The sequence below is a fragment of the Lates calcarifer genome, linkage group LG6 (genome assembly GCF_001640805.2).
Source record: "Lates calcarifer isolate ASB-BC8 linkage group LG6, TLL_Latcal_v3, whole genome shotgun sequence".
NCBI classification, from domain to species: domain Eukaryota; kingdom Metazoa; phylum Chordata; class Actinopteri; family Centropomidae; genus Lates; species Lates calcarifer.
Window position 1 is genome coordinate 17,388,043 of NC_066838.1, and position 18,109 is coordinate 17,406,151.

At 41.0% G+C, this 18,109-nt stretch overlaps 1 protein-coding gene across 7 annotated transcripts in view; it reads left to right on the top strand.

Annotated features, from left to right (window-relative positions):
• Positions 1-17,705, top strand: part of LOC108889487 (glutamate receptor-interacting protein 2) — a 33,143-nt gene extending 15,438 nt beyond the window's left edge. For 5 of the 7 annotated variants that reach the window (XM_018685935.2, XM_018685936.2, XM_018685939.2 and 2 more), the window contains 16 exons: positions 38-207; positions 3,861-3,989; positions 4,253-4,414; positions 5,479-5,665; positions 8,031-8,176; positions 8,270-8,350; positions 8,704-8,767; positions 9,216-9,361; positions 9,651-9,795; positions 10,107-10,246; positions 10,870-11,052; positions 11,151-11,310; positions 12,409-12,523; positions 12,884-13,108; positions 14,879-15,025; positions 15,488-17,705. In XM_018685935.2, coding sequence (XP_018541451.1) covers positions 38-207; positions 3,861-3,989; positions 4,253-4,414; positions 5,479-5,665; positions 8,031-8,176; positions 8,270-8,350; positions 8,704-8,767; positions 9,216-9,361; positions 9,651-9,795; positions 10,107-10,246; positions 10,870-11,052; positions 11,151-11,310; positions 12,409-12,523; positions 12,884-13,108; positions 14,879-15,025; positions 15,488-15,685 — 2,398 coding nt within the window. In that variant the 3' untranslated portion in view covers positions 15,686-17,705. Of the gene's footprint in view, positions 1-37; positions 208-3,860; positions 3,990-4,252; positions 4,415-5,478; positions 5,666-8,030; positions 8,177-8,269; positions 8,351-8,703; positions 8,768-9,215; positions 9,362-9,650; positions 9,796-10,106; positions 10,247-10,869; positions 11,053-11,150; positions 11,311-11,924; positions 12,381-12,408; positions 12,524-12,883; positions 13,109-14,878; positions 15,026-15,487 lie in introns of those variants that run through there. The other 2 variants (XM_018685937.2, XM_018685943.2) reach the window with 2 other exon arrangements.
• Positions 17,706-18,109: the final 404 nt, after the last annotated feature.

Genomic DNA, 18,109 nt, shown 5'->3' on the forward strand with positions numbered 1-18,109 from the left:
TTTCCTCTTGCCGTCTGGCTATGTGTCTCTCTCTCAGGTGTGGAGCGCTGCACGCAGGTGACATCCTCCTGTCCATAGACGGGACCAGTACAGAGCACTGCTCCCTGATGGAGGCCACGCAGCTACTAGCCAGTACCTCAGATATTGTCAAACTAGAGATTCTTCCAGCCAGTCAGAGTAGACTTCCTGTCAGGCCGCAAGACACAGGTATGTCCTGCAAGTTGCACATACAACACAAGTCTATGTGAGAATCACAAAATAGAAAAAGGAGGCAGATACATGACTCAGCAGTGAAAGGGAACATGATTTGACACTAAGCAAGTGACACATTGGATAACACTGTGCAATTATTTATTTTTATTTTAGAAATGCAACTAACTCTTATTTTCATTACCGATTCATTTGGTTTTTGTTGACTGATTGATCTGTTGTACAAAATGTCAGAAAAGAGTGAAGATTTCCCATCACAAGTTTCCAGAGGCTTCAACTGTAAAAACCCACTATATTTAATTGAGCTAGTTAAAAGCTAGATTAAGATTTTACATTAAAAACATATAAAATGCAGTAAACCGTTAAAGGTTAAACCTGTGGTTCCCAACCTTTTGGCATGTGAGCCCTTATAAGAAAAGAGTCTAGCTGGGGCCCCTTGTCACATTTCAGAAGTATATGAGTTGTGAGCACTTCCTCTGAAAAGACATTTCCCCTCTAACCTTCTCAATTGGTTTAATTTAATAGGTTGAAGCCAAAAGAGGCACAATTATCCAAAAAAGAAAAGATTAAAGTAAAGTTTTAAAAACAAAAAACCTGTCCTTTCCCATTAATCATCTCATGACCACTCAGATTTATCTTGTGACCCTTTGAAGGGGATCAACCCCTAGGTTTTGCTGTTTTGAGATTGCTGGTCTGAAATGCCAGGCTGTGTAAAAAGAAGTTAAAACTAGCTTCATCTTGAGCATCTACAAAAGTCATAGAGGATATTTTACTGCAGTATTTTTACTCTTGATACTTCTTGCTTCTGGTCTTTTACTTGCTTTAAGTAGGATTTTAAGTACAGGACTTGTTATGGAGTATTTTTACTTAAGTAAAGGATCTGTGTACTTTCACTGCATGTACAACAAGTATTACACAGGGCCACTGTGTAGATGGGCTGTGTATAGTACAGCATATACAGTAGATAAAAAAGGTAGGTAAAAATTTACATATGTCACATTTGTTAGGCAAATTTTACACATGCCCAAGTGCAAATATGTGAATGTGCAGGGCAGTGCAAAGGATTTATAGAGGACAATGGCTAATTGTTTTAACACTACATATTGTACATCTTTTGTGATAGTTGTGTGTGTAGAGAATATACAGTGGACAGACCACCATATGTATTGTGACTGTTCTGCTCTCAGCTATTCTACCTACAGCTGTGAAGAGGCTGGCTGCCTCCCAGCTGCCCTCTGCCATGTGCTGTGAATCAGCCTCTGTGTGTGTGTGTGTGTATGTGTGTGCGTGCTGCCGGCCACAATCCCTCTGCCTTCGCACTTGTCCTCTTATGCATACCAACAAGCTACACACAAATACAGATACACACAGACACACACACAAACACAGTTTCTCTGTCAGAGATCATGTTCGTGCCATGTTGCACAGACTTATTTCTGGGTCAGCAGCTGCAGGGGCTACTTAACATGTGAGCACGGGAAGAATCATACAACATGACGAGGAGAAACAAGCCGGACTTTAGTTTTCTCTGGGATCACTGAATCCTTTCTTCTACTGTTTGTTCTTTATCTGCCTGGTCCAGTCTGTAGATTGCACTTATTTACTGATGTCTTTTTAATCAGATTCTTAATTTATACCAAGTTAAATCCTCTAAACACCAGTTTTAGAGGAAGTACTAATGCCACAACCTAAAAATACTCCTCTGCAAGTAAAAGTCCTGCAGTGAAAATGTTAATTAAGTAAAAGTATGTCAGAATAATCAGGGAAAAGTACAGTATTAAAAATACCAAATGCTGGTTGAGGTGGCGCCAGTTTTGCATAGGCCTGCAACTAATGATTATGGTCATAGTTTATTACTCTCCTTATTATTTTCTCGATTAATCAATCGATTCTTTGATTTGTAAAAAGTCAGACGATAGCAATAACTGCCTGTTGCATGACCTAGAGCCCAAAGTAACAACTTAGCAATCCTTGTTTTGTCCAACCAATAGTCAAAAGCTCCAAATTCTAAAAAAATATGTAAAACTGTTAAAAAAATAATCAAAAGGAAAATCTGCAAATCAAGACATCTGAGAAGCTGGAGCCATAAAATGTGTAATGTTTTATATAAAACATGGCATGAAAAGAAAATACTGAAGTAAAGTCCAAGTACTTGAAATTTATAATTAAGTACAGCACTTGCGTAAATGTACTTAGTTACATTCCACCACTACTGAGGACAAACAAATGAATACTAACCAAGCCTGCTCAGTGAAATACTTGAACTGAGCTCATTATGACATGCAGCACATGCATCGCTTCTCTATAAAAATTACAGGCATGTATTTTGTCTTCTAAAATTTCAATTCAGTTACAATTCAGTTCTTGAAAAAGGCGTTGCAACATTATGAAAAGACAGTATTTTCACAGCTTCTTTTCCCCCCAGGATAAGGCACGATTATAAGATGCAATTTGTCTAATCTCCTCTGGGGATTTAATAAGACTGATATGGCCACTAAGAGATTAGGAGTTAATGTTTCCTTCCACCAGCGTAGATCGAAAAACACTATTTCTTGGAGAGCTTCCCCTAGGTGGGCTTAACATAAGCCAGCAAAGCTAGAGCTTTACAGGTTTGATTGAGTCTGATAGAAATTGGTTCTCTGAAAAAGGGCCGGAGGTTCTCTTGCGTGTATTCTGATTATATACGGTTGGATTTAACCGGGTCCCCAGAATGTGGCGAACGTCCCAGGCGCCACTGTAGTCATCCATGTTTCCAGCAAATCCTCCATCCATGTGAGCAAGTTGTCAGAGATTAGACTCCTGCAAATGAAGCGGCAAGGATTACTGTCACATGTAACATTCAGTGACAAATTTAGCTGCATGAATCTGTAAAGGAAAGTTAATTATTGAGGTGTGTGTCATAGTGGGTCAGTTGTTTCCCTTTGCGTGTTTCATAAATACTGTTTGACTGAATGCACAGGCTTTCGCATGAGGGATAAAATGCCTCTCAGAATAAACAATAATCGCTGCTCTCCTTTTGGTTCAAAGCAAGAAAGGTCAACAGAGTTGCTAAAAAAAACATACATGAATATAGAACAAGTGAAAGATTAAATTAAAGCACATTTTAATCAGACTATTGTCAGTCAGATCCAGAGACAGACTTGCTGCATCATCAACAATCAAGCGTTCAGCTGTGTCCAATCAAGGTTAAGCCACATGCCTCCAAACAGCCAGTATTTTTCCCTCATCATGCCCTGCAGTCAACTTACTCTGTTTTTGCACCTCAAGGCTCTTTTGAAAATGAAATTATAAGAATGATCTCCAATTTGCACTCAGTTTTTTGGAAGCTTGCTAGTAAAAGTAAGATTTTTTCTTCTTTGGTTTGTTTTAGATCCTGCACCACTTCCCATTCAGCTCCCTGTGTCTATCTGATTCTCAGATGCTCATCAAAATACACTAGCTTACTTAATCTAGCACACCATGACGAAAACATTAAATATCAATTACTCTGTTCTGAATTATCCTCCGGGGCACTGTGCGGTGTGGTACAAATTTAGACACAGGAATGAAAGCGTGATTTCACGGGTGGAATTTAGAAGTGTGTAACAGCAGATGTAGAGGAGTGGATCCAGTGTATTTTAATGGATGTGTTCGCCTCCTTGCTGCTGCAGTAAAAGTGCAGAAGAGCAACCATCATCACTGGGACCAAAGCAGCAACTACTGCCATCCCCCACATGCCAGCCACAGCAAGACATGGAGCAGCCCAAGCCACCCACACAACCAGCAGGACCACTGCAAATGTAAGTTATCACTTGTGACAGCACTGCTACTGGCAGTGAGACACCATAGCAGGAGCCTTTTCTTCTGCACATTTGTTAAATCTTTTCCCAAGAGGTTTTTTCCTCCAACACTGTTACCACATTTCTGTCTTAAGTTACGTGATGTTTCCACGAGTGTATGCTGTTGCCGCTGACATGGATGTGAATCAACTGTCACGGTGGTGTGGTTTACTCTTACTGTACCAGCCTTTTGATACGTGTAGTGCTGTGTCTCCTTTCTTCAGCCCTGGTGAGTGGTGGCTTCTCCCCTTCCTCCACAGCCACCTCAGGCTTCAGCAGCCAAGGTAGCAACACTCTGCCCTGTCCCATCCCTCCGATCGCCCCCACCAGCCCCCGCAGTTCCACCGGCAAGAGGAGGAACAGGAAGAAAGACCACAAGAGCTCACGTATGACAAACCACCTGGTGTCGTCTCCCCCACCCCACCACCACACACACACACACACACACACACACACACACACACTAAAGGGTCGGTTCAACCAAATCGCAAAGAATAGGCAGTAATAATCTCAACAGTGGTCTTGACAACTAGTGGATGGATTGACATAAAATTTGGTACAAAAGTTGTCACCTTCATGATGAACCACAATACTTTACTTCATTTACTTTGTTCAGCACTTAATACCAATACTAAATACCTGCAAAACTAATTCTCATTAAAACTTAAACTAATACCTACTTTGTGTTCAGTGCTAATTAGCAAATGTTAGCACACCGAACTAAGAAGGTGAACGTGGCATTTATTAAAACCTGTTTAACATTTGTGTGCTGGCATTAGCATCTAACTCAAAGCGCCACTTTAAGCTAACGTAAAGAACTGCTAGCATGGCTGTTGACTCTTAGTGTTTAGATTTTTTATCTGGTATTTGAGGTTTTAAACTGAATGACAAATGACAAAAAATGTGTTTGACATTTCTTGAAATTCCTACAGGACTCATTAACAACTGAAACATATTCCTGAGGGACATTTTGTAAGTACTTAAATGTAACTTTAAGTGCTGTTAGCATCACAAATGAATTACTGTCCATCCATTCTATTGGAGCAAACACTAAAATCTCAAAACTGAGACTAATAAAACCAAAAGCTATTTGCAGGGCTAGAAACTACCAGAGGTTAAGTGACAGAATGTGTTTTTTGTTGTAATTTGCGTGAGGTGACCCTTTAAAATGTTGCTGCAGAGCTGTTAAAACACCTTTCCCTCCTGTTTCGCCCCCTCACTGTGTGAACAGATTTGACTGATCACTGACGTAAACATGACTGACATAAACTCTGATAAGTGACTCATTCCCTTTCCATTCCCATGTCGTCTCTGTGGGTGCATGTCTCTTCTCCTTACATTCCTGTATTTTTTTTGTCTCCCACAGTCCCTCTCATGCTCCATTTATCTGCCACTTCTCCACTAATATCTCTGTCTGATGTGTCCCCTCCCCTCTCTCCCTCTCCCTCAGTATCTCTGGCGTCCAGTTCTGTTGGCCCAGGGGGGCAGGTTTTTCATGTGGAAACAAGCGAGGTCGTCCTGAGGGGGGATCCGCTCACAGGTTTCGGGATCCAGCTGCAGGGGGGTGTCTTTGCCACAGAAACCCTGTCCGCTCCCCCAGTCATCCGCTTTATAGAGCCCGACAGCCCAGCTGAGAGGTAACGGGGCTGAGACACCTAACAAGTAAACAAATGTCATAGAGAGAGTCACCTTCAACTAGAGGGCCTTAGTGCTAATCATTCAGCCTGGCAATGAAACACCACATGTGGGGAAAAAAAAGACTAATTTTAGCCTGGTGTCTAAATGAGTATGTCGTCTGAAGGGAGGAGAGCTGCATTTGTCTAATGCAGCAGTGGTTCCCAAACAGGGGGTCTGGACCCACAAAATAGGTCACACATCAAATTTTAGGGGTCATGAGATCTGTTACACAAAGTTATACTTATTGTTTCATCTAATCTTTGTTTTTTGTTGTTTTTTTTTAGCCATGCTGGCTTGAGGGATAGCAGTGTGGGTCTGTCCACTGGTTGCTCAATTAGTGCATCACTTTGGTCTAAACTGAAATATCTCAACAGCTATTGGATGTGTTGCCATGACAGTTTATACAGACATTTGTGGTCCCCATAGGACAAAGCCTATACTGACTTTGATGATCCTCTGACTTTTACTGTAGCGTCACTATGATTATGGCCAGATTTACCTCCTATGGAGCCATGGGGCAAAAATTTGTTGTTTGGCCCTTATTGATCCCCACTAATCATTTAAAACATTTTTAAAGCAAAAATGCCACAAATCCACTGGTACCAACTTCCCAAATATGAATATTTCCTACTTTCACAGTCTTCTAAGATGATAAACTCAAAATTTGGAGGTTTGGAATCCTTGACAGCTGGTCAGATAAAACAAGGAAATCTTAATACATCAATTTCGGTTTTGGGAAATTCAGATTTTTCGCTATTTTCTGATGGCCTAATTTGGGGGGAGATGTTAATAGGTTTTCCTAGAAAATTATTCTGACAGTTACTTAAGTCTCAAGTGTGTTTCTGACAAATTAGGAGGAGCTACAGCGTCCAGTAATAGATCTATTACATTATCCATCGTCTATAGATGCAGTCACTGTTTTGTTTTGTTTTTTTAATCCATCCCCTATATTGGTATGTACTGTATTGATCAACACTACATGTTACAGCCTAATTAACACACAACTCTGAACATGCCAGTGCGTAGTATCTGTCCTTGTCTCGCAAGATTAATGACTGTGTCTGTGCCGGCAGCGTAGGGCAGTCTCCCCTGGGTCTTGTAACACGATTAGTCCAGCAGCAGTTGAACAGGAGTAAGTCAAGTACAGCATCTGACTGTGATGTTGGTGTCTCAGCTTCCACACAAGGTTAATGAGCAGTGGTCACTAGTGAATTAATATCAGTTGACAGTGCTTCAGTGCTTGCCCTCGCAATTAGGGGTCTGATTAAATGTGTGATATGTGTGATTTTTTTTTCTCCCCTTGTATGTGGGCTTTTGCTTGCTGAGGTGACATTCAGGCTCAAATAAGGTCAGTTTTTAAATGTGTTTATGTCAAGCCCAGTGGCAAAATTTTCCTTTTATAGATGGCATTTTAAACATTTAGCCTATGTGACATGTTGTTAAAGTTCATGACACTGTGTCACTCGTCAGAACCATTTCAATAAAAAGTGTAAATTCAAAACCTTGCTAATACTAGCACGGGCTTGTAGACGCATTAGTCCATTAAGTTAATTAATTGACATAAAATTAACCTCCGACAATTTTGGTAATTGTCATTATAAGTCTTAAGTATAGTTAAGTACTTCTATCAAGCAAAACATCACACTGTTTGCGGCTTCCATCCTTTAATATGAGTGATTGATGTGTTTTGGGTTATTTTTTGGGGGGTTTATATTATTTTTAATTCACAAAAGTTGGCAAGCAAGAAAGCTGGAGAAGACTAGTTGGTCTGCATAAAGATTAAAAAGGAAAACTGAAGCTAGACACTTTTTCCTCTGAGACTTCAAGTTCTACTTGCTGATATTTTAATACCTGTTTTAATTAGTGGATGAATGTGATCACTGCTTTGTGTGACTGACTTGTCTTTTTACCGCCATGTGTTTTATTTTATCTTCTCCACTCCATTTATGTCACTGAGCTTAGGCTAAATAAGAGAAATACCTCTCTTGTTAACACACTACAGTTTATCAGCACCACAGACTACAGCCTTCGACATGATCATACAGTTAAATCAGCGCCTCTCTTAAACAACCTTAAAGATTTACTTAAAGTGAATTATTTTAAGCTGTGTGTACCTAATAAATTGGCCGCAGAGCATATGGTTCTCATGTCTCTTAACCTCCATGAGATGGAATAAATAAAGATAATAGTTCAAGATGAATAAATAAAGCTAAACTTACTAATTTGAAGCTATCACCTCAGGCTTTGAGAAATTATAATGGTCATTTCTAACTCTTTTCTGACATTTCTCATTTCTGTGCTTTATGTGTGTTTTTCTGTGTACAGGTGTGGGCTGCTGCAGGTTGGAGACAGACTATTGTCCATCAATGGGATCCCCACTGAAGATGGCACCTTGGAGGAAGCCCATCAGCTGCTCAGAGACTCCGCTCTGGCCAATAAGGTCACAGTGGAGATTGAGTTTGATGTTGCAGGTATTATATACTCTACTTAAAAACCATTTCTTGCTGTGAAATCATGCTTACTTTCACCTTCCAGTTTACATTTTTACTTAAACTCTCATTTAGAGTCAGTGGTTCCCAGCAGTGGCACCTTCCACGTTAAACTGCCCAAGAGGAGAGGAGTGGAGTTGGGCATCACCATCAGCGGTGAGTTTGTTGGCAACAGGACGCACAGCAGGGGGCAGTGTTGCTCAATAATACCCCACGGACCTGCTGCGTCCTGTAAATCTCCTTTGAATCAATGTTCTCTGATCCATAAAACCCAGGCTTGCAAAAGCAGGAGGGCACATACCTCATTACCTCTGAATAATACCAGCCTGTCCCAGCATTCATCATTACCCTTTCTGCTCTAACTAGCTCAGAAAAAAAAACACAAACAGGAAGCCAAGTATGACCAGCGCAACAAAAAGAAAAAGAGGTTGACTAATTTAAAATATGTACAGTGGCAGTTAATACATCCTGAAATAAAAACAGTTTGATTTTTTTTCTTCTTTTTCCAGCAAGTAAGAAACCTGGCAAGCCCCTCATCATCTCTGACATCAGAAAAGGAAGTATAGCACACAGGTATGTCCCGTCATCGCACAGAGCCAATAATACTACTGCCGGATGTTTTATTGCTCCGGCTCTCGCAGCATACACATACACAAAATGATCTGTGACGACACTGTGACAGTATTTCCAACTCTTTACAGCTCAGGGTGAATTAGGTTTTCTAGGCTTATGTGGGATTATGAACAAAATAAAATTGTTTTGTGAATCCACTGTGTAATACAAGCCTAATTGGATTGAGCTATCAAAACTGGATCAGTAGGGCAGAGCAGCTGAATTTCAGAAGGGCTCAGCGTTGATTAGGTTGAGGGTGAGGTTACGGTCACCTCCAAGGATCCCACTGAGACACCAGGCTAATAGGATTTTGATAGTGAGTCAGGAGCAGCAGCAGCAGCAGCAGCAGCAGCTGCAGCTCTCTGGTTCCAGTTAATATTTGTGATCCTCTTGCTCTTGTGTCCGGTAGAACAGGCACTCTGGAGCCTGGAGACAGGCTGCTGGCCATCGACAGCGTGCGTCTGGAGAACTGCACCATGGAGGACGCCATGCACGTCCTGCAGCAGGCCGAGGACATGGTCAAACTGCGAATCCAGAAGGACGAGGACAACATTGGTACATTAATCACTTAAAACACATCAATCCAGTATATGAGTGGTGGTGGAAAATGAACAAGTGCTGTCATACAAGTACTGTTGATTCACTGATTGATTAATCAACTAACTGTCTCAGCTTTACACCAGACTAAATAACAAAACTGTGCACAAAGTACTTTTGATACTTTGAGTATATTTTGCTGATAATTTCCCCCTGCAAATAGTTTTGTGTCCTCACAGGGGTTGATTACATGTTATATAATCTTGAATCTAATTGATGGTGTCCACTGTTTCTTCATGTGTTGTAGATGAGTTGGAGATGTCAGGCTCCATAATCTACACAGTTGAGCTGAAGAGATACAATGGACCACTGGGCATCACCATTTCTGGCACCGAGGAGCCCTTTGACCCCATCGTCATTTCTGGCCTCACCAAGAAAGGCCTGGCAGAGAGGTGGGGTGAGATGGGGTGTGGGTAGGGTGGGGGAGGTGACAGGGTTGGGGTCAAGGTAGTTATCTGATAAGATGGTGGCACTTAAATTAGGCTGAGGGTAGTTATCTGTAGTGGCTCCCTTCTGATTTTTTTTTTTAAATAAACGAGACAGTTGACAATGGCTGTCTCGTTTTTTTTTTTTTTTCCTAAAACAAGAAGCCTCTTTGTCTCTTTCTCAGTCAGCGCACTGGCAGCCTGACAGGTTTCCTGGCCCGCCTGTCAGTACTGTCTGGTATACTCTGGTATCTGTGTCTCCTCTCCTAACCCTGCAGGACCGGGGCCATCCATATAGGGGACCGAGTCCTGGCTATCAATGGCGTCAGTTTAAAAGGGAAGCCGCTGAGCGAGGCCATCCACCTCCTGCAAATGGCCGGGGAGTCCGTCACCCTGAAGATCAAGAAACAAGCCGACCGTATGTTTTTTTTTTTTTTTTTTCCCCCCAAACTTATTTATTTTTAATTACTCATAGCAGTTTTCAAAAATTGTCCTGTAGATGTATTTGCAAAATGGGTTAAAGATTAAAAAACTAAAACAAAAAAGGAGACATACACAAAAAAGTAAAGACAAAATCATCAAAAAAGGGTTACATTATGGCACATTAAGAATCCATTTTCTGTTCGTTTTTTGTTTATTTCATTGGCTCAATACATTTTTTCTAATGACTGGCTGCCATTTTTTTCAAATAGTTTTGTCCCTAGATTTGATCTCTATGTTTTTTAAAAAATCTCAGTCACTTCTTAAAATCTGCTCGTTCATTCTCTTGTGGAAAGAACATCCCTGCTGAACCAACATCCAGTTATACCTTCCCTTTGTCTTTCATATGCTGTTCTCTCCTTGGTCTCATCGCCCAGATTAAACTTTATTTACATATCAATTTTAGTTACAGGGATGGAGAAAAAAGAGACAGAAGACAGGAAAGAAGAGAAACATATAAAGAGACATGTACAAATCAGAAAAAGTGGCAGTGTTTTATTTTACTGTTTTGAAAATGTCAGAAAGTTTAATGCTCACTTGAGTCACTGTTGGTTCTGTAAGAGTCTGATGGCCGACGGCCCCTGGACAGAGAAGCTGGGTTTTTAAGTGACACAGAGGACGAACTGACGGACTCCCAGAAGACCAGTAAACACTCAGAGGTCTACTCTGCCACCGTTCCCAGTATAGACTCTGCCATGAGCTCCTGGGATAGCTCAGGGTTCGACGCAGGCTACAGTAGCCAAGGTGAGATCCGCTGGGCGCTTGCTGCCTAAAAATAACTAATTTTCTTTCTCACATGTAATGAGATCAGTGACTTTTCACATTTTTTTTTTCTTTTTTAGGAACATATCTTCACAAAGCATCCGATATATTGCTCAATCCAAATGAGTGGAGGCGCACAAAGCACAGGAGCCAAACCAGTTCAAGCTCTGCAGGCTTAGTCCACCACACAGCGCTGTATGATGGGAGATTCACTGAGGATGAGTGGGACAAGATACCTGGGTAAGAGCATTTTCCTTCCAGTCAACATCTCATTTCATGCCAGTACAGCTTTAAATGTTTTTGATTTCACAGCAAAGAACATATTTGATTTGATTTAAATCATATTATATGTATAAGCAGTGGTGGAAAGTCATTACTTGCTTGAATATTTCCATTTTATGCAACTTTATGCCTCTATCAGTTTAGGGTGAATAAAGTAAAATAAAAACAACCTAATTCTTATGTATAGGACTTTATTTCTTGCTTCCCATTAATCATCTCATGACACATCAGATTCATCTTGCATCCCTTTGGAGGGGCCCAACCCCTAGGTTGGAAACCACTGGATGAAACTACTGAGATGTGTCTAAGTAGGCAAACTAGCTCAACCTCAACCAGCAACATCAGTAACTATTAGAGTACGTATTTGGACATGGTGTATTGGTACTTTTACTGAAGTTTTTTCCACCACTGTGTACAAGTAAAAGCTTCTTTCTTTTGCCCTTTTTAATTTATTGACAAACGCAAACTCTGAGCGCTTATTAGCTTAGCTACTAGTTATTTTCTCGTCATTTTGTGTTGTATGCTTTCATGTTTTGTGCTTTTCCAAACTGTCCTTTTCTCTTCTTTCTCAGGTATTCTCTCTCTCATCTGCTTTACTAACTGCCCACGAGCTCTTTGGTGTTTCACATAGCTACATCTTTTTCTGTCGCCCCTTGTCCACACCAAAAAAACGTTTCCTCAGAAAGCACCTAAAGCGCCCAAGGATACATCAGCCTTATCTGTCTCCTCACACTTGACTTCTTTTTTTTCCCCTGAACTTTTGTGTCACATGCTTTTCACTTTTCTGCCTTTTTTTGTTTTTTTGGGGGGTGACGTTACTTTTGTAAACTTGAACCCTCTTAAAGGCTTTTATCTAATCTAGCGGACTCATCAGCATTTGAGCTGCCACAAGTGAGAGAATTTACAATAAACTCTCACTGTGGTCTTGAGAGATTTTCAAAAGGGACTCTCCAGCGTGCAGCCCCAAAAACTGCATTTCCCATGCTGCCTTTGTACGCAGTACCGGCCTCCAGACTGCAGGGCTGCTCTCATGTTCTGGTTCCTGCATTGTCATAGATTCGTCAGCCCGCCTCGTTGCCATGGCACCCTCAACCAGGAGGACAGTTTCTGGTCCCAGGCTCTGCAGGACCTCGAGACCTGCGGTCAGTCAGAGATTCTCAGGGAGCTGGAGGTAGGCCCACCCCTCCTCCTCCTCCTCCTTCCTCCTCCTGTTTCCTCTCCTCCTCCATCTGCTTTGTCCTACTCATGTATTCATAGACCGGTGTCAGCCTAAATGATCATGCCAGATGAAGCATTATGATAATCGCCAGAGTGTGTAATCTGTTATTAAATCTGACAAGACAGGCTGGGCACCTGCTGCCATAGTGACCAAGGAAGCCTTTTTGCACAATGCCTCTGCTTCTAATCAGGCTAATGTGTAGGCTGCAAGAGAAGTTATATATGTGCGTGTTTGTGTTTGTCCAAATCTTTTTTTTTTTCTTTTTATAATACCTGATGATCTAATAATCCATTTCATTTTGTGCTCTTCCAGGCATCCATGACAGGTAGTGCACTTAGTCTGTACCTAGAAGAGACCAAGACCAACGAAGACTTGATGTTTCAGTCTGACATTAGTCCCATTAAGAGAGAGGGAATCCATGCCGAGTCTAAGAACAAAAGCAACCTGAACATGTCGACTGGAGCCAGAGATGTACCGTCCAGGGGCAAAGGGGACCCCTGTGATATTTTGTCTCCTACAACTCTGGCACTGCACAAGGTAGTTTGGTTAGGGAATGCCTTTAAAATGTTACTCATCAGAATAATTAGTTTACAAACAAACACTGGTTGCATGAAATCCCACTGATTACAGTGTAAATATTTTGTACATAAGAGGTACCAATGACAATACTTAACGTGGTACCCACAGGTGGGTGCTGTGGCACTACATGTAACACTAGATCCCCAAATTACATTGCAGTTCTCGAGTATATGAAGGTTTATACCTAGTAACAATATATCTGTACCATGTAATTATTAAGTAGGATTTACAAAGTGTAATGTATTAAATCCCTTACAAAGTTTTTACTCTTTACATCCTAACTTCTTCTTCCCTTGCATGTAGCTACTCAAAAAGTATTTTATTGATACCTTGTATGTACTACATTACTCCACTGTTTGCAGGCTATGATCCAAAGCATTACTGGAACACCTATATCACTATTGACTGATCAGTCAGCTGCACTCACAGCTTGATGAACAAGGTACAAACAACAGTGTCCTGAGGGAATCTGCCCATTATGAAGTTTATACCTGCGTGCCTCCTCCACTTGACTCACTGTTCCTGTCAGTACAGTGTAACTGGACCCAGTGGATACCTGGCCAGTCAGGACTTGCACCGTGTGTGTGTGACAAAAACACACAACACTCATTATACAACACTATCTGAGCAGCTGCACATGGTGTGAACCCACACTGCGCCTTTGTACCTTTTGGTGTCATCTGTGCATCTCATCCTGCTGTGTCTGATTGACTGACTGGGGTCAGGCTGGGTCAGTAATAAGAGCGCATCACAGCCCTGCAGTGTGGAAATGAAAAATATTTTCAGTTGACACATTGTATATGATATCATGGAAAGTCATCTGAGCTTGACGTCTAATGTCCTACCTCAAAGCTGTTTCTTGTTTGGTTATGTTTAAACTGCTGACCTTCTTATAGTGTTGCTCCAAATCCAAAGAGAAACAAATGATTCGGAGGCATGTGGCTGTGGATACTGTAACTATTTAGTGTATACAGGGGTTGGACCATAAGGGATACCTGTACTTGTACACTGCAAGGAAAGACAATGACTGTGCTACAATTACTGCAACTGTGAAGTAAAACTCTTTGTGTAAATGCATGTGGGATGGTATAAAATACCTGGTATACCTTCAATTTTTCTTCATTATGTGTACCCCTGGTGTTTTCATCACTAACTTCAACATCTTGGGGAATCCTCTTTTTTTGCAAAAGTATTCATCTGTTTGATATGAGCCTGCAATAGCTTCCCTGAATGTCAGTGTCTTTTGTTTGGGTAATATGGGTCATTGTGACACTATTTAGTGCATGGTGTTTTAGCCCTGTTTTATCTTAAATGATCTGCTTTTAAAGGGAAATTCCATCAGTTTTATTCATCAGAATCTGCTAGGCCTGTGAAAACCGTTTTATAATATCCTCTGAGACTCTGGAGGGAGCTTTGTCAAGTTCTTGAGGTTGGAAACTTTAAATTTTTAATGTAAAGCCTCTTTAGAAACTAGAGATGTGGAGTTTGAGAGTTGCAGGCATTTAGGAGACAGCATGATATAATGAAAGACAGTATTAGTTTGCATTGTCACAAGGATCCAATCCATTTTTTTTTTTAACTTTTACTCATACTAAAAGTCAGGATATGTAGCTCTCTGCTATATTGATTTTTGTCCATCCTGTCTTCAATCTGTGTAGAATGCTCTAGATATTTATGACTCTGTGATGTACAATGTCAGAGTAACTCCAAGGTCCCATGTGTTTGCAGGTGACGATACAGAAAGACCTTGAGAGCCATGACTTTGGTTTCAGTGTATCAGACGGGCTCCTGGAGAAAGGGGTTTTTGTCAATATGATCCGCCCAGATGGCCCAGCTGACCAGGCGGGTTTAAAGCCTTTCGACCGCATTCTTCAGGTACCATGTCTGTCAATAAACCTCATCCTTAAAGGAACAGTTTGACATTTTGGGAAACATTTTTACTTGGTTTGCTTGCCAAGAGTCAGATGAGAAGATCGATACCAGTCTTTATGACTGTATGCTCAGGCCAGGATGTGGTTAGCTTAGCGTGACGACTGAAAATAGGGGAAAATGGCTAGCCTGGCTCTGTGCACTTTAAAGCTCAATAACTAGCTAATCATGTCTATTTGCTACAGCCGGTATTTTTGTTTGTCCTGTCTCTATGCCATTTTATTGCTCTTTGGCTGCTCTGTGTGATAGTGTTTTTCATTGCTCCACTGTGATTCCTGCTAAAAAAAATCTAAACAAAATGAAACTCCAGCCAAGTTTTCCCTTTTTTTTTCCCCCAAAAAATGTCAGGCTAATTGTGATGTGAATGTAAGAGCATGTTGAATGATGGTTTTCATTGATTCTAATCAGGTGAACCGTGTGAGGACCAGGGACTTGGACTGTTGTCTAACTGTGCCCCTAATTATGGAGGCTGGAGACAGCCTGGACTTGGTCATTAGCAGGAATCCACTGGCAGCAGCAGACACCGGCCTGCCTGACGACTGTGACCACCCTTCAAACTCAGTGTTCTGTTTTCCTGAACACAGGACCAATGGCATCGCCCTGTGACCACAAAGACAGACGCTAGCAGTTGAAACACTGTCGCGCCAGGACCTCACACACACATACACACACACATGCACGCACAAACGTCACGCACAGTTAAGTTTGTCACATTGTACCTCTCAGAGAGACCTTCACGCTCATGTTCAGCACGCAGAGTATCCTCTCACATGCACAAACACAAACAGCCACTCTCCCACCGCCTGAAAGCATCTCTCACTCTCAAAGTTACAAGTGCATGTGTTCACTCCTGCCGGTTTTAGTCGCTGTGTTCACATGCAGAGGAGGCTCTGGCTTCGGGGCAGATCCCCCCCACCATCACCATCACCACCACCACCACCACCACCACCACCACCCACCCCTCAACCCCTTCACTCTCCAGAGGCAAAGCCACATGTAGAGTTATATAATAGGGGGGAGTCATAGCTTCTGACGGAGCCAGGATGTCAACAAACACGTCTCAGCTCTGGAGAGAGTCAAACGCTGCACACACGCACTGCATAGATTTACAATCTTTTGCTTTAATTGGATGCACGTTCTTACTGAAAGAACATAAACCCAGGTGTGTGAAAAGGAGTTTTTATTTTATGTTGTACACATAAGACTCCCATGCAATGCTTTATATGCATAAAGCACACACACACACACACACACACCACACACACACACACACACACACACACACACACACTAACACTAACACTAACACTAACACACAGGGTGTTCGTTATTTCAGCCACGTCTTGGCTCACTGCCCTCGTTTCCAGTCTCTCCTCCACGCAGCCTGCCCTAGAGAAGGGACAGTGCCTCCAAATAGACAGAATGCTCTCTGCTACTTGCCAAGTATAATCAACTATATTTTAAAGCCCCTTATATCTTAATACCACGAATACTTATGAAGACACTCTCCTCTTCCTGTTTTAAAGTGGGTGTCCCTTGACAGATAAATAGCTTGTGAATGGCTCTAGAGAGACTCCAGCATTCAGACATTTTTATGTTACTGTCCTGATGACTCAAACACAGATATTGTTTCTAGTTTCACACTCTGCACATGTTTCTTTGCAACACTGTGTTTGCACGTAACCCACGTTTCTCTGTTATGATCTAGGAGTTCAAATCTCCCTTTCACATTTCACTTTCACTGTGTGACTCTGAGTCTCTGTATGTGGCATTTACACCAGAATGACGTACAGGTTGGTTTGTGGTTTTATCACTGATGCTTCCTTAAGTGAATCTCATCCTTTACCGAAACAAAGGATGAAATGCCTTTCATTTTTCAGAAATGAATAACTTCACTCCTCATCTGACTGGATTGATCATCAGTGTGACTCTCAATGCAGTAGCTGTCTCTCCCACCAGTATCTGTAAGCATGTTAAGCATGCATAAAGTTTCTCTTCAGCAAGTAGCTCCTTCTTGTAATGAAAAAAATATTGGGTAGCAATCTCTGTTTGCTCCAATTGGATCTGTGTGAGAGTGCTCCCTTTTTTTAAAATCATGAAATTAGTTTTAAATTAAGCATTTGTGCAACAAAACTGGCCTGATAATCAAACTGCCTCTCTGGAAATAAGAAACACTTGTTTAATTTCATGGCTGATGTGAACATGTTGTGAGATAGTTGCATTGTCTTATTTAGAGCAGCCTTAGAGACTGATTCATCCTTGGGATGGTAACTTTTTTCCAGTCAGACTCATGTCTTTTATTAAATGTCATGTTGTACACTGAGGCCTATTTTTAAGGTTTTGCTGTTTAATTAATTTACTGTATTGTATATTATATTTTACTGTATAATGTATCATGGTATGCAGTGCTTTATTTTATTTCCAGTATATGCACATAGTATCTTCATGTAAGCTGTGAATGTGGCTGCACATTTTTTGGTTGATTTCCACATCCTCCCTGAAAATGTCAGGAATCAGTTCAAAGGAACTTGAAAGATTTATTGGATATTATTTTATTTTTGTTATTTAATTTATTATAAACTAAGAAATGTATTTCTTTTTATGAGAATAAAGTAACGAAACTTTAGATGATTTTTGCTGCGGTTACTCAACAGTGTTTTGTGTAATTTGGCTCTCCCCACAGAGATTACTCAGACTGACCCAGCAAATATGTCAACACTAAGGTGTAATGCAAAGTGTTTGTTGGAGACCTTATGTTGACTGGTCCACCGCTTGTGTAAAGCAAATTATATCAGCAAATGTTCAATAGATTGTTTTCCAGTTTTTATGCATTTCTGGTGCTATCACAACGTTGACATTTTTGGTTTTGTGAGATGTCTCAACTAAAATTACACAGATTATTACGATTCAGATGTTTGTGTTTCACTCAGGAGAAATTGTTATGAATTTAGCAATCACCTAATTTTTCATATTGAATCCATTCAATATTTACATTTGTCCAATAATTTAGGACAAAAAACAATGAGTTTC